The following is a 17297-nucleotide window of genomic DNA, read 5'->3' on the forward strand; positions in this document are numbered from 1 at the left end:
ATGGCTATGCAAAGATTGTGGCAAACAGAGGGAAGTACAATAGACATGCGCTCGCCAAACTTTATTGTACTTTCTGTAATCATTCCAACCTTTATGCTTACCCCCTTCTTAAAAAAAAGTAATTTAAAAGCAATACGGATAAATTATTTCAAATTTTGCAAATTTCTTCTGTATCTTCCCTCTTGGACAAAAACCAGACTCTTGTTAGAAATTTTTTAGCTCCTGATATAACTTTAAACTTAGAGATTCTACACAGAAAACTCTCTATTACAGCTTCTGGGCTCCTATCCCCTCACCACCGTCTTATCCATTTCTTTCGTTGATTTTGTGTGTGTATTTGGTTTTCTCTTTGTGTTTTTTTTTATTTATTCTTACTCCACCATATTTACTTTATGTATCGTGCGGGTGATAAATGAATTAAATTAAATTAAAATGGCTATCCCAAATTTTGCGTGGGAAAAAGATTAGTTTCCCTCCATTCTGTTTGGTCACTTAAAAGGTCACTTTAGTACTTTTATTTTTTGTTTGAATGAGAGGGAGTAGCCAATTCGGACTTGACCCAGTTAAAGATAGGAATGGGGCCAAAATTGGGGATAAGGATGAATGTGATTTAAAAAAAGGGGAAGTACCTAGCGATTTAGAAAAACCTTAATTAAACCACTGTATAAGAAAGGTGATAAGAATGAGTGTCATAATTTTCAACGCATTAGTCTGGTTGCTGTAGGTAGCAAATTACTTAGTAATATGACACTTTTTAGACTGAGAGATACTGTAGACAAAGTTTTAAGAGAAGAGCAGTGCGGTTTTAAAAAAGATAGAGGGTGTGTAGACCAAATTTTCACTCTTAGGTTAATAATTGAAAAGTGCTTTAGTTGTCAAACACTGTTGGTCGTCAGTTTTATAGATTATGAGCAAGCTTTCGATTCTGTTGATAGAAGAGCCTTAGCAAAGGTCTTATCTTTGTATGCTATACCAGAAAAATACATTAAAGTGATTAGTGCTATTTATAAGAATAGCACTGTTGCAGTTAAGGTAGGAATTGAGGATTAAATCAGGATTTAAGCACGGCTGTGTTCTATCCCCTTTTATATGGATCATTTCGATACACTTTGTCCTAAGGAGCACACGAAAGGCCATGGGAGACCTCGGAATCACATTGGGAAGAAAAACTCTCCTGGACTTAGATTATGCTGATGATTCAAGCATCCTAGATGGAAGTGTGAGCAAAATGCATGAACTTTTAGAGGTTTTGCGAGTTCAGGGTGCTGAATCAATCAATCAGTCAATATTTATTAATTCAAACTAAAAATATATAAAAACACAATATTATGCCCTAGCAGAGAGCAGAGCTCGTAAGGCTGGGGCAGTACAAATGCATAGAAAAAAAACACAACGTCTCGTCATACTAATAATTCCAAAAAGAGAAAAAAAATAAGACAAAAAAACGTACAAGGTAGGAGATAATAGAGGAGGTCACCCCAGCGTGAGAACACCACAGCAAAATACATACTAAAATCTATTATTAATCAATCCCGACATCCGGGCAAAGAACTCTTTTTAAAATATGTTTTTCAAAGAAAATCGACTTGTGAAACTTCGGGACATTTCTACTAAGTTATGTTTATTTACAATATGAGGAATCTGGTATCTGATTGAGAATCTAGCTCTTTCTGATTTGATTGGCGGAAGGCGATACTTCTTGGAGCGGATGCAGTGAGCAGGAGAAGTGGGAGTCCCAATTATACCCAAATTATGGAAATAATTTGCTGAGGATTGGATATCATAATACCACATTGCTGTATGCACGTCCTTCATTTGTTTGAGATTAAGTTTATTGAGAAAAATATATAAAAATATATAAAGTTTAATATAAAATAATAAATAATAATAAATTTAATAATTAAACAATAAATTAAATAATAATAAATTAAAATAATAAATAAATATAATAATAAATAAATAATAAATAAATTAATAATAATAAATTAAATAATAATAAATTAAAATAATAAATAAATATAATAATAAATAAATTAATAATAATAAATTAAATAATAAATTTAATATAAAGTTTATATAAAAATAAATAAAGTTTGGATTTCTGACAGATTTTTCAGTTTCAGAGGGTGATGAACAAAAGCGCCCAGAATTCTAATTGCCTTATTTTGAATTATCTGAAGTGGTTGCAATGGACCATAAATGTGTTGAGATAATCTATGGGGCAATAATTAAGATAATCAAAATGGAAGTAATTAAAATAATCAAACCTAAGTTTGATTTTTGTTTCAGTTGTTTAAGAATGACTCCTGAATCAGGATATTGAATCAACTCCTGAATCAAGATTGGATATCATAATACCACATTGCTGTATGCACGTCCTTCAATTGTTTGAGATTAAGTTTATTGAGAAAAATATATAAAAATATATAAAGTTTAATATAAAATAATAAATAATAATAAATTTAATAATTAAATAATAAATTAAATAATAATAAATTAAAACAATAAATAAATATAATAATAAATAAATAATTAATTAATTAATAATAATAAATTAAATAATAAATTGAATATAAAGTTTATATAAAAATATATAAAGTTTGGGTTTCTGACAGATTTTTAAGTCTCGCAGGATGATGAACAAAAGCGCCCAAAATTCTAATTGCCTTATTTTGAATTATCTGAAGAGGTTGCAATGGACCATAAATGTGTTGAGATAATCTATTGGGCAATAATTAAGATAGGATTAAATTAGAGAATGGTATAAAATTTGAAGGATGGAGAAAGGAGACACCTGTTCCAATCTGTGAAGACAATGATGCTCAATTGCCCAATGATGGGCAAATGATCAATTGCCCAAGTGATGGGCAAGTTTCAATCTCAATGATCAGAATGATTACGGGTTGATAAAAGCGATCGGGAAGATAAAAGCTCATCGAGAATAATCCTAAGGTAACGAAATGAATGTGCTCTTTTTATCCTACTTTGATTTACAATTAACTCATCTATGGTAGTTTTATTTATCGTCAGTCTGTGATCACCCCAAAATCATGAATTCAGTTTTAGAAAAGTTTGGAGCTAGGCAGTTACACGCAAACCATTTATTCAAAGATTTCATTGCTGTCACCATTTTCTCAACCAACAAAGATGGGGTTTGAGCTTTTACTGTCACAGCCGTCATACAAATCAAATACAGAAAATAACTGAAAAAAAGGAAAAAATTTCACTTTTCCATAGAACTTCCAAATCCATCCCTATGAATATCAACTCTATGAGGGATATGCACCAAAACTAAATCCATAAAATCCTTATTTACTTTGTCAACAGTCACTTTTAGAGGCTCAGTGTTTGGACACTGGCGTATACACAAAAGTGGCGGAATCGATTTCGTCACCCAAACATCACCACGATTAACTCTACTGTTGAGTAATTTTAACCTCACAGCAAATAATTTCCTCCGAACTTCTCGGACCGATTACGGGGCATCATCCGTCACAAAGATATTAGAATACTCTAAAATTGACTTTTTTTCAACCTCCTAGCGTTTTTCAATATAAGAATTTAGGCTTCTTTTCATGCAACTTCCACTTTGATAAATTTTTTTTCACGGTTAATGTCTACCACTGAATATTCAAAATCCAAATTAAAGCAAATTCCATCAGTAATTGCTTTTTAAAGATTTTTTTAGCTGATTATTCATCATTAAGTGGGACATTCCAAAGCGATAAATTTTTTCAGTATCTCTGCTTTCTATTCTCATAGTAAACCCTTTCAATAAAGATAACTCAGATGTTAAACGAACATTTTCTTCTGCTAATCGAGATATTTTTTTTTTTTTTTACTCATTTTCAACAGTAGCTATTCTAGGTTTTAATTCGGAGACTTCCTTTTGGGAGCAGCAGAATTCTCAAGGTGTGATGATCGGGATTCAATGGACCTAACTGATCCAGATAAATCATTCGGGATTTCAGTATTTGACTGAATTGTGGCCAAAATTGTGCTAATATTGTCAGCTAACAACCTCAGTGAAATATTTTCTACTCATCTTGAATCGGGTGAGCTGGAGTCATTCAACATTGAATTATCCGATTTCGATGTAATCGCCATAGCTTCTTCTCCCCGTTTGACCTTCTTCCTTTTTCCAACCATTCTTAACACTAAATACAGCACCAAAAAGTGGTTGAAGGGGAACCAAAAATTGCAAATCGCCTACCTTAAAAAGCTTTATCTAAGCTTTAAACATAACCACGGCAAACAGCTTTAATCAATCTCAGTCCAGTACTACTGTTATAAAAGCATCAATTTTTCTTTTCCTTTTTTTCAATTTGTCATAGAAAATTCACTACAATTTATAATCTTCCAATCAATCTTGGCTTATAAATGAACAAAAAATAGATCAAGGCAGGTACGGACGTGCGTTAGGCTATTGTTAGCCAGTCGAATTCATTCAGGTAATGTTTTGTTACAACAGAAAAAATTTAGTCTCTAATTGATTCAGAATATAATCCTTTTTCCACGCTTGTTCAAAAACTGGTTATTAATCCTTTTAAGGGAATGAATTGGTCTTAACAGGTCAGAGACTGAAAAGGTTTGAGAATTAATTTTAAGATGACTAAGTCACTTAAGCTAGGAATAAGTGAAGATGAAAAGGTGACATCAGATAACGAAAAGATTGATCAGGGGTTCAGCTTCACTTACCTGGGTAGTATCATTAGTAAAGACGGTGAGAGCAGTGAAGATGTCAAAAGTAGAATAGCCAAGGCTCAGGGTGTTTTTCACAGTTAAAAAAAGTTTGGAAGAATAGGAATATAAATCTGGAAACCAAGATTATAGTAGAAGGTAAAGTAATGACAGTGGTCAAATATGGTTCTGAAGCATGGGCGCTCCGAAAAGCGGATAAAAATCGATTAGATGTATTCCAGAAAGATTGCACTCAGGTGGTTATAGATACCCGGCTGACTGACCGTATTTCAAACAGTAGGCTGTACGAAAAATGTGGTTCAATCTCGTTTTCTAGAGCTATAATGAAAGAAAGGTTGATAAGGCTAGGACACGTTCTGCGGATGAAGGATGACAGATTGCCGAAGATTGTCCTTCGGACAACCGTCTAAGGCTAAACGGATAGCAGGTCGTCCTCGTCTGGGGTGGGAGGACGTCATAAAGAAAGATTTAAGGTAAAGGGGAACTTTCTGGGAGTGGGTAAAGAGAAAAGCTTTGAATAGATTGGAATGGAGGAGAAGATTGCGTAGCTGTGTTGACCTCAGGCAGCTTGGTGCTGCGGTGAGTTATTAGTAGTAACAGTAGTAATAGTAATCTTGGCTATTATGTTTTTTTCTTTCTTTTTTTTGAATCTTTGCGACAAATAAAAACACATAGCTTGAAATAAAAATTTTGAAGGAATAGAAAAAATTTAGAATAGAATAGAAAAAATTTTGAAGGAATAGAAATTCCTTCTCTTGAAGGAATAGGGGTATTAGTTCTACTTCTACTCGTGTTAATCTTTGCTTGTTTCACGTGTGACTTGGTTAATTTTATAATTTCAGTTCGCTTTGGGTTTTATGATTGAATTATTATTTGACTTTATTCTACCCGTCTTTCGCTTAAGTAGATCTTTACTTTTCTCTGAAAAAACTTTTATGGAAAATCTTATAAAAAAAAATTATTCTCAGGTAGAATGATATTAAGCTTTTGGATTTGGTTGGAGCAAAGGACAGTACGAAAGTGAATATGCTTGATTCAGGAGTTCTAGCCTGAAGATGGCATTTTTCACTATTTTTACTATGTTGTAAAGTGAATACGATCTTACTTCTAAATTCAAGAAAAGATTATTTGCAAGCTAAGGATTGTCTTTATTTTAGAATTTGTACAGAGAAGAAGCTAGGCGAAGATGTTTGTTTTTCAATTTTTGTTGTTGCTATTGGATAAATGATTAAAAGAAGTAAATTTACATATCAAAATAAAAAAAAAGAATTGTCTTTATAGCGATTGCTGGTTCTCAGTTTGCTAATTTCAGAACCCAAAGGTATTTAAAGTCAGGATGGTAATTTGCTAACTCCAGTGCCGAAGGATTCGGGATTTCCGTACTTTTTCCCGGTTAAAGGAACCATGGATACTTTGCAGCGCACTTTTTTTTATTCTTTTCGTTTTACATCTTCGGATCTTAGGGAAAGAGGATGGAGTTACATAGATGAATAAATATTGATTCCCTGTTTTATTTGATCTGTAAACTGACTAATATCTTCTAGCAAAACGGTTTTTCTAAAGTAATTATCCTCATCGGAACCAATCTGATTTGCAATTTTGTCTTCTATATTTCCTGAGCACTGATATTAACAGTTGGAAAAACCTGAATTTAGATACCTTTGAATATCTTACGTATCTAAAAAAGCAAGTTCTTGTCCCAAGTTTAGGCCCCTAGAGAGCCAACCTGGGTATCGAAGCACTAACTTTGGTTTTACCAAAACCAAAGTAAAAGTTTCTTTGCAAAGTTTCTGCAATTTCTATAACAATGAACCATATAGTATTATTCATATATTTCATGAGACTAAAGAAACGAATAACATGTAACAGAACACACTACAACAAAGATAACAATTGAAATTAAAAGTTCTTCGTCAACTTCTATTATATTCAGCCATGGTAGCCTCCCGAGCTGCTCCCTGTAAAATAAAATATACTTGAGAGACATATAACTTTGCAGTAACTCGGCAACCTCGTGCAGAAGGAAATAGGTCAACATCTATGAAAAACATATAGTAAATATGAAGGGTAACATATAGTAAAGAAATTACTTGTGGTTGTCCACAAAACAGATATAAAACGGAAAATCTGAAATATTTATCAGTAGTATGTTTTTAATTAAGTTAAGTAATATTCATATTCGTGTATATCTATAGGCTCTACCAATACCTAGACACTTGGTCAGGGCATGGAAACGCAAATCACAAAATATGTGTGAAATATGAAATATGAGCCACTATTTGTGAAGATGATAATAGTTGAAGTAGTTCGCTGTTTGTCAAAACTGTGCAAATATCTCTAGTTTCTAAAAGTGGGTGCCTAGATGTAATTTATTTAAGTCTCACACGAAATACTAGCTTTTAACGGGAGGAGACTTTGCCAAAGTCTGGATCAAACATTGATCTGGGTTGAAAGTCTAGATAGCCGTACATGAACTTGACGTGACTTTATTAAACAAGAAACGATATACATAAATCTTATACAAAGGAGACAGGGAGGCAACTCGTTTTGTCTCCTTTATAATAAAGAGAGAAAAAAGAAGAGGGAATTACACCTCAATAACTCATACGTAGTACATGGAGCAAGAGAGAGAGAGAGAGAAGAAGAAGCAGAAAAAAAAATCAACTTATCGAGACACGGATGGGACTTATAAACTAATTTATAAATAAATCACTTTACATTCAGCCCCCGCTACTATAAGCAGAAAGAACTATCTCTTTCAATTTCTTTTTATATGTATAGAGTGATGGTGACTCACTTATTAAATTAAGTAGTTTATATTTATTGGCAATCTCAGGAAGTTGATATCTTAAACTTAGTCTTGATCTCTCATTTCTAATAAAAGAAAAGAAACTTATTCCTTGCTCTTAATAAATGGCTACGTTTGTTTTCAACCAAGAGTTCCATTTTATTGAAAAAATTATCCCTACGTTGAATTTCTAAAAACCATATGCTTATATTAAGGTGAAAAATGTGTTGTAAATGAAGAATATCAAGAAATAAAAATGATGTTTTAGTTTCATATAATTCTTTTGTCTTCCTAGGGTGTGTTAAAAAAAGGTCCAGGGTTCTTATTGCCTTGTTTTGGACAATTTTGAGTCTTCGTAAATGTGAATGGAATGTCAACATCCAAACGGTCGGGCAATATTGAAAATAGCATTCCACTAATGAAAATTATAATTTTCTCATTATTTGGTAAGGAAACAGGAACCTTTATGCAAACAACCGAGATTCTTGGACACTGTTGCCTCGAGTTTATTAATATGCGCCTTAAAAGACAGAGTTGAGTCATTGTAGATACCTAAATATCTAAATAAATCCACTCTTTTTATGGAGGAAGCTCCAATACTAATAGTTTTAAATTACACACGCTTCACTGCTTTCAAACTTCTCCCAAAAACCACAAATTTCGACTTCTCTAGGTTAGGTATTAGTCGATTAGCATGAAACCGTGAATTTACATTAAAAGCAACAGTTTCGAGAGCCATTCGTAGGTCCTCCTCGTTGCCAGCCTTCAAACTAATTGATGTATTATCTGCAAACAATATTGGTAATTCATCGTCCAAAGGCATGCATTTTGGAAGGTCATTTATGTATATCGAAAAAAGTAACGGCCCCAATACAGACCCTTGTGGAACCCCAAGGGAAAAATATGAGATGATTCCTTGCCAACTTAAACTGTAAAACTTCTTTCTAATAAATAAGATTTTCACTAATTCAAGAGCTATTCCACGAATTCCTACATTTTCCAATTTATCAAAAAGAATTGCATGTTCTATTGTATCAAAAGATTTTTTAATGTCAAAAATATAGTTGCCGCCAAGTAACTATCATCCATAGCATCTGATAAGAAATTATGTAAAGCAGCTACTGCTTGCTCTGTTGCAAGCAGAAAAGAACCAAAAATGAAGTAAATCTACTCTTTATTATTTTTTCGAAAACTTTAGAAACATGTGATCAAATAGCAATAGGCCTGTAATTATTTGGATTATCTTTATCGCCCTTTTTAAACAAAGATAAGACCTTAGCTACTTTAAGACAAACTGAAAAAAAAAACATTTTTTATGCAAAAATTATAAATAAATAAAAGCGGCTGACTAAGTACTTCAGCTAAATCTTTAAACAAAAAAGTCGACATACCGTTACATCCTATCGAAAATCCGTTTTTCAAACTAGTAACAGCTTTTTGAAATTCCAAGACCGGATAGAGTAGATAAAAATAGCCTTATCTAATTTATTTGGAATATATTTTCTATGATTATGTCTCCCAGCAGAAATTTGATCCACCAGATCACGTCCAATTTTCCTAAAATGGTTAGCAAATGCTTCTGCCATTACTCTCTCATCCGTTATTTTAACTCCTCCATTAGTTGTAATGTGGGATGGAATATTTCTTGTTTTGACATTATTTATTCTTTCATTTATTATTTTCCATGTTTTCCGTGGTGAATCGCATTCACGAAATTTCTTTTGATAATATTTTGCTTCTGCCTCTCTGAGAACAAAATTTAACCGATTTTTATATTTTTAAGTTTTCAATATTAATTTCATTTGGATACTGCATCTTCACCTTATATAATCTTTTTCTTTTATACTTTTCTTTTATTTTTTCTTTTATACTGTTTAACAACTTTGAGTAACCCATGGTTTACGAGGTAAATCCTGACTTTTTCTTAATACCAAAGGACATGAACGGATCCTAATTATGTTTTATGCTAGGAATATCATGTTTATTCACGTTTCATGTTTATAATTATTTATTTTTATTTATAAATATGAAATTATATTATTTATTATTTCGTATTATAAATAAACAATATTTCTTATTGTGTATTAATAATATTTATTGACAATTTTAAAAAATAATTATTATTATATTGATCTATTTTATTTGTGTAATTTCATTTAATTATTTTATTTATTTATGTTTTATTATGCCTATTTTCTTATTTCATAATATTATGTTTGCCATATAATACTTCAATTCCGATAATAAGATTTAGCTCGACCGAGACGCCGGATGAGTTATTCCATAAGTGTTTACATATATGTGTGCTTATTCCAATCTGAAATAAACAGCACTAAAGTTGTATTTTTTTTTCTAAAGCATTAAAGCTAAAAATAATTAATGCTGCTTTGTTGCTGAATTTGAATTAATTCTTTAATGGCTACATAGACTTTACTGTTTATACCGTAAATGTTTGGTTAAAATATAGTGCCATTTTCCAGTAGACCTGCTGGAAAAATGGGTAATAGCTATTAAGCCACAAAAGCGATCATTGGTGGACAACTAAAACCTTTATTCTGCACTATTAGGTGAAAAAAGTTAAAGTTACTCGTCAAAGGCTGCGATCCAAAGATAACTTGCCTGATTTTAGAATCATATTCCTGATTTTGGAATTATGCCAACATTTAAAAGAATTAAAAATTTAAATTTGTATGGCTGACTTCAAGATTCACATCATTCCCAGAACAGCTGCGATCGCGTCATTGTCCATTGCTATCTTTATACGTTTCAAAATATTTTTCAAAGACAGGGCAATAATGCTGCCTAAGTAAAGACCGGTGTGGGCACAATGTATTATTTTTTTTTCTGACCAAGGCACTCTGTGTAGAATGGGTAGTTGTAGAAACTTTAAAAAGAGCTTTTTAAAAAGGCAACCAGCCCCCCCCCCCCCGTCTTCCCATACCTATCAGTTCCCTAAACACAACCTATCAAAATCTTTAGGTAGCCATTTTGCTGAAAATAGTTTGAAGGTACAGTTTAAACGTCTTTGGGAATGAGGACACCCCAACAGCCCTCAGGGAAAGGGCTTTAAGTTATACTAGCTGCTCGTCATTAAGCATATAATATTTTTACGGAAGAGGTAGTCGTAAAAATTTTGGAGGGGCTCATTCAATTGGAAATCAGATGCTCTTGTGCTCTTTTTTTAAGAGTCAAAAGTGATCAGAGGGCAATTAGGGATCGGTGGGCCTCCACCCACGGTTGTATTTTTCAAAATGAATCCAATAGAAATTTTGAGTCAGCCATTTTGTTCAAAATAATCCAAAGATCATATAATAAGGAATTTATGGTTGACATCGCCCCTCAGAGAATGTGAGTAGCAGTTGTAAGTTATGCCGCGGGGACATATGAGGCTTTTATGGAATTAGTAGTTATATGGTTTTAGAAGAGGCTCATTTGATTGGAAACTGAAACTTCTAGTTCCCTTTTAAGAGTCAAAAGTAATAGGAGTTAAAGCGTGTGTTAAGGGGGATATTAAAGAAACCAAAGGTGGTATGTGCAAGCTGCTACTAATGCTACTACAGCTATTAAGATTTTATGTTAATTACAGCTATTTAAGATTAAGAATTATGCTTATATATTAAGCTTATATATATGTTCATATATTAAGAATTATGCTACTACAGCTCTTAAGATTTTAAGAATATTTAGGCGGATGTTGAACTAAATCAAAACGGATTAGGAACATTTAGATTGTCAAGAGGGTGACAAAGGAATATCTGAAGAACGGCTTAAATTATCAAGTTAGACCTTTCTGGTTAAGTTTTGTCAGATTTTGAACTAGCCAGTAAGTACTCTGTGCATTCCATTAATACTAATACTACGACTGCTGTTGTTTATTTTGTTTTAAAACGAAATCAAAAGGCACTGTGTGCATGCTGGTTGCCAATAAGACATCTCAGCAATGCGCCAAGAACGACTTCGGGTAATATGTTGAAACATAAGTTGAAATTGTTCTAAACTAAACCAAAACACAATCTGCTCATACGGGTTGTCAAGAGAACGTATCAGCAATGCTTTAGCAGTGGTTTATGGTATTAATTTGAAATTTTCAGCATGTGTTGAAGGGGATATTGAAGAAAACAAAAGGTGCTATGTGCATATTGCTACTAATGCTGCTAATGTTACTACATCTATCGCTACTACGCAAGCGAAAGGTATTAAGATGTAGCTTTCAAATAATATTTAGGTGCCTGTCAAAAGGAACAAATCAAAAGGAACACGATCATGTGGGTTGTCAAAAGGTTGGCGAAGTTTTACTGAAAAAAAGAACAACATCGATTGAAGGTGGATCTAAGAAGGGATCTAACACCTTTACAGTAACAGAAAAGGAGGTTGATAGAACCAAAAAATGTTACCAAAAACAAGCCGAGTCAAACCAAAATATTAAACACCTGATGACAAAAGGGTTTACCCTCCCAAAAGCACCCAGCATCAGTCAAAAACTAAAACTATGCTCCTTAGCAGCAACAAGCAACAGTGGGGGTTCTTAACCCCCATGATTAATGTTCTTAACCTCTGGTTGTAAGCTTTATTCCTAATATTTATTAAAATCTTATCGAATTCTTGAACATGTTGTTCTTTGTAAATTCGAGAAAATATTTTACCGTGTATGGGTCTTTACTTAAGACGTCAGAATGTGTTTCTTTAAAAATTTATTATTAATGGAGGAATGTATTTTTGATTTGTTTTAAAATACCCTCCAGATTAATTTTGAATTATTTGTATTGATAATTGTGTAGTACAGGCCTGTATTTCATAAGAATATATTCCAAAACAAAAAAAACTTACCATAGCCACTTGGAGGAATTACAACAATTGCTCCTCCACCACCGTAACCACCACCATGACCTCCAGCAAAACCAAATGATCCACCAGATGAGCTGCCACCATAGCCTCCACCAAATCCATATGATCCTCCTGCATTGCCACCGCCAAAGCCAAATGACGGACCAAATGATCCACCGGATGAACTGCCACTATAGCCTCCAATAGATCCTCCACCATGACCACCACTGAATCCAAAAGAGCCACCGCCACCTCCATAGCCAGAACTAGTGCCAGCAAGTGTACATCCCAGAAGGGAGGAGATATAGATGGCAAAAATCTAGAAGGACATTAGAGTTCTTTGATATGCTGTTTATAATGGTGTGGTTTTGATTAAGGTCACTTTGACTTTTGCGGGTGTTTCTTTCTTTTTCAAAAATTAAAAAAACTATCTCTATTTCGCAGCCTTTGATGAGTAATTTTTAACTTAATTAATGTAATATATTTGGAGTCATTATAAAAAGTTTATTATTATTGAGAAGAATTAATTGTTATTAAATATACTTTTTTTTTAGAGTTTTGGTTCCTAATATTTCGAGTCATTTCATACTAACTGTTTGTTACCATGATCTGTTTGATTCCAAACACACAAAATTCATCAAGTTTAAAGTTACCAAGAAAAAGCTGGGACCCTAAGAGAATTTGCCTGATTTTCGAACAAGGGAGGAAACCTTGGTTTCCGAATAAAAATGTGAAATTTTACATTTTACCGATAACGCCCTTAGGGCTTATACCTGTTATGAATTTCATCACCATAATTTCTATCCTCTTCTCAGTTCATATTTCTCTCATTCCGATTTCGCAAGAACAAATTAAGCAAAGAATTCAATGAAAAATGAGAAATATTCTTATTTAAATAACAGTTAAATCTCCCTCATCCGACAACTTTTCTTGCTACGTTTGAGATCTCCTTTCTCTCCTCTTTACCTTTGTGCTATTTCAAAAAATGAGAAATATCCTTATTTAAATAACAATTAAACCTCCCTCGTCCGACAACTTTTCTTGCTACGTTTGAGATCTTCTTTCTCTCCTCTTTACCTTTGTGCTATTTCAAAAAGAAATATCCTTATTCAAATAATACTTAAACCTCCCTCGTCCGACAACTTTTCTTGCTACGTTTGAGATCTTCTTTCTCTCCTCTTTACCTTCGTGCTAATTCAAAAATGAGAAATATCCTTATTTAAATAACACTTAAACCTCCCTCGTCCGACAACTTTTCTTGCTACGTTTGAGATCTTCTTTCTCTCCTCTTTACCTTTGTGCTATTTCAAAAAGAAATATCCTTATTCAAATAATACTTAAACCTCCCTCGTCCGACAACTTTTCTTGCTACGTTTGAGATCTTCTTTCTCTCCTCTTTACCTTCGTGCTATTTCAAAAATGAGAAATATCCTTATTTAAATAACACTTAAACCTCCCTCATCCGACAACTTTTCTTGCTACGTTTGAGATCTTCTTTCTCTCCTCTTTACCTTTGTGCTATTTCAAAAAATGAGAAATATCCTTATTTAAATAACACTTAAACCTCCCTCATCTGACAACTTTTCTTGCTACGTTTGAGATCTTCTTTCTCTCCTCTTTACCTTTGTGCTAATAGGCATGTGAATGAGATTTTTCACGTTACATAGAAAAATATTATATGTAACAAGTAGAGCGCAATCTCCTTTCCCTCAAAAAGCAATATTGAGAAAAATTAATATTGGTAGTATATAAAATATATTTTATATGTTTATATATAAAGCTTATATACATATAAATAAAATATAAAATTACCGATAATGCCCTTAGGGCTTATACCTATTTTGAATTTCATCGCCATAATTTCTATCCTCTTCTCAATTCCTGTCATCTATAATTCTTATCATCTATATTATCTTATCATCTTTTATCATCTATATCGTCTTATTATCATCTTATCATCTATAATTTCTATCATCAATTCTTATCAATATACATCTTATATATGAAAGTTCTTAAGCCGAACTGGCCAGACATGACAATAAACAAAAGAAAACCTCAAACGAGACTACGGCCAGTAGAGAGGAAAGACTAAAACAACGCGGAGATTTTGCCTGTATCCAGACTAGGCGTCCTCAGCACAAGATAAAAAAAACAACATTAAACTAAAAACAAATAAAACCGCAACCAATAATAATAAATGCAATTGCCGCTACTGATCCACTTAGGGAAAAGAAGCTATTCGAGTTACTTCAATGAGAACATCAAAGCAACTGAGTTCCTATTATTATTATTGGTGGTGGTTTTATCTGTTTTTAGTTTAGCGTTTTTTTTTTGTCTTGTGTTGAGGACGCCTAGTTTGGATACAGGCGAAATATCCGCGTTGTTTTAGTCTTTCCTCTCTACTGGCCGTAGTCTCGTTTGAGGTTTTGGAGTCTTATCTCTATTTGTTGTTTATTATCTTATATAAATTTTACATATATATATATATATATATATATATATATATATATATATATATATATATATATATATATATATATATATATATATATATATATATATATATATATGTACATATATATATATATATATATATATATATATATATATATATATATATATATATATATATATATATATATTAAATTTTATATATAAATATATAAAATATATTTTGAATATTGCTGATATTGATTTTTTTCAATATTGCTTATGCAATATTGCTTTTTGAGGGAAAGGAGATTGCGCTCTTCTTGTTGCATGTAATTTCATCGCCATAATTTCTATCCTCTTGAAAAATATTATATGCAACAAGAAGAGCGTAATCTCCTTTCCCTCAAAATGCAATATTGCACAAGTGTTAAAAAAATCTTCCCTGAAATCAAGGGGAATTCAAGGTTAATTTATGCCCAACTCCTCTTTCTAAAAATCTCCTTTTCCATTTAACAGAAGGCTCACGGAGAGTAATGGAATTTAGGCATAAAGCATACTTTTTGAGGGTTCAAGCATTCATCCACCTACCCGAAGATCCATTTGGGCTCTCTCATAGCAGCTGATACTTAGCTATGCACTACTATGGATATTTCTATTAAGCTTCAAAGGGAAAAACTTATTTAAATGTAACTAATGTAAGTATTGTCGTTTTTTTCCAAAAATTGGCAGAAAAGGCTAATTTTTCTGTGACAAATTTATTTTTATTTTTCCTACTTCAAACTATAAGTAGAATTTTCCATTTCCTTTCTAGTTAGCTTTCTTCCAATGTTCTAGGACTATCGTTTCTATCACCCCTGGAAAGAAACAAAGATGCCCACATTCCTAAATCCCAAATTATGTATTCTCTCGCAAAGAAAGTAAGTTTTTCTATTAGACATGAAACAACATGAAAGAAATAGAATTATTCAGTTCCGAAAATTAAGCAACAATTGATTTTGAAACCTTTAAATTTATTTAAACTCACCTTTTTGTTGAACATGGTTTACTCAATTGAAATTTTATTAATGGTCAACTTGAGGTAACTGATATCACAAGCTAAATTACTGCCCATTTTATACAAATTTCAAAGGTGACATTCTTTGTGTTCGTTAATTGAAATTTTTGTGTTCAGCTAGCTAATTCAAAATTCGCATTCACGCAACCAATCAAACCAGCGAAGCTGACAAGCTTTGTTTTTCAGGAGTCGGCGCGTTTCACTCAAAATGTTTTGGAATGGCTGAAATATGTTTTCCAAATTTAAAACCAAAACATTTGCTTCTAGTAAATTTGTTTTTGCTGCATATTAAAAGAAAACCCTGATTTTCATTCACATATTTTGCGTAAAATTGCCTAAACGATATATTTCGGGAATAATCAAATCTATCATAGATAATTGAGTGAAAACCCTTAACGGTAATCAATTCTTATATATATATATATATATATATATATATATATATATATATATATATATATACCCATGATTGGGTTATGCACTTTAAACAGAGCTCACCCCCTTCGATCCCTGGTAACGGAACTTTTTTAAAAGACCGAACAGAAGGGGGTCATCAAATGCTGCTATCTAAACAGCACAGAATCTTAGATGGTGTTATTGTTAACTACAGTTATAGATGGTGACATGTTTTCTTTTCCAACGACACATTTTTTAGGTTCTAAGCAGTTTTCCAGTGATTTTATGAAATTTATGTCTGGTATAGGACTCGAGCGTGAGACCCATGATTTACTTTGGTAAAAGAATGGCAGGTTACTCGATTGAGCTAAAAAGTCATTGATAATATTATGTTCTTAAAAATACATTTTTGGTAATCAATGTATTGTTTCTGGGGCCCTGGCCAACTGATGTTAAGGGTCACAATATAATAACAAGTTAAGCGCGCAGTTAATTTCTCAATTAGATATAGGGTAAATGTTTTTAATGATTTTTTGACGGGCAACTGTTTTGGCATAATTCCGTGAATATGTACACCATGGTGATTTGAGATAATTGCTGGACAGACATATTCTTTTGATGGTCAATGAAGCTTGTTTTGATCAGCAAAATTGTAATGAGCATAACCGGCCAGGTATCCTTTTTGTAATGTACTGGTCCTGACCACATCAGTTTTCCATTACTGGGCTAGCGCATGAGTTTGGGTCCCAATATTCCCATCCAGGGCCCCATGAACCCTTTCTAGGGCCCTGAGTCTCCCTCTGGGACCTCAAGTCCTTCGCCAGGGCCCCAATACCCCTCCTCATTTTTTATAACTTTGAATTTTTAAAAAAAATTTCCATGTCTTCAAATCACATTAAATATAATTGTAACAACTATTCACTTGTGATATTTAAAAAAAAAATGAAGATGACATAAATATATCAGTTGTGTTTTTTCCATTAGAGAAATAATGCTTGTAGTGACAATTTTTTTTTTGGATTACACATTTTTTGGAAGGAACTTTTTTAGACCTATTTTGGAACAGAATTATTTTGGGACGTGCAATTTTTGGATTTACAT

At 32.5% G+C, this 17297-nt stretch overlaps 2 protein-coding genes across 20 annotated transcripts in view; one reads left to right on the forward strand and one right to left on the reverse strand.

Annotated features, from left to right (window-relative positions):
* Positions 1-17297, forward strand: part of LOC136038918 (ctenidin-3-like) — an 85422-nt gene that overhangs the window by 19808 nt on the left and 48317 nt on the right. For 2 of the 11 annotated variants that reach the window (XM_065722411.1, XM_065722410.1), the window contains one exon: positions 15263-15441. The exons of 8 other annotated variants lie outside the window; for them this stretch is intronic. Coding sequence is in view for 1 of the 3 variants with exons in the window: in XM_065722415.1 (XP_065578487.1) it covers positions 15643-15663 (21 nt within the window). In the remaining 2 variants the exon portion in view is untranslated. Of the gene's footprint in view, positions 1-15262; positions 15442-15580; positions 15664-17297 lie in introns of all 11 variants that reach the window. One more of the 11 variants, XM_065722415.1, reaches the window with a different exon arrangement.
* LOC136038919 (keratin, type I cytoskeletal 10-like) overlaps positions 6519-17297 on the reverse strand; it is a 97036-nt gene continuing 86257 nt past the window's right edge. For 8 of the 9 annotated variants that reach the window (XM_065722427.1, XM_065722426.1, XM_065722420.1 and 5 more), the window contains 2 exons: positions 12317-12632; positions 6519-6659 (listed from right to left, as the gene is read on the reverse strand). In XM_065722427.1, the coding sequence (XP_065578499.1) occupies positions 6631-6659; positions 12317-12632 (345 nt within the window). In that variant the 3' untranslated portion in view covers positions 6519-6630. Of the gene's footprint in view, positions 6660-12316; positions 12633-15770; positions 15870-17297 lie in introns of those variants that run through there. The other variant, XM_065722419.1, reaches the window with a different exon arrangement.

This window comes from Artemia franciscana, chromosome 18, assembly GCF_032884065.1.
Source record: "Artemia franciscana chromosome 18, ASM3288406v1, whole genome shotgun sequence".
In the NCBI taxonomy this organism is placed as follows: Eukaryota; Metazoa; Arthropoda; class Branchiopoda; order Anostraca; family Artemiidae; genus Artemia; species Artemia franciscana.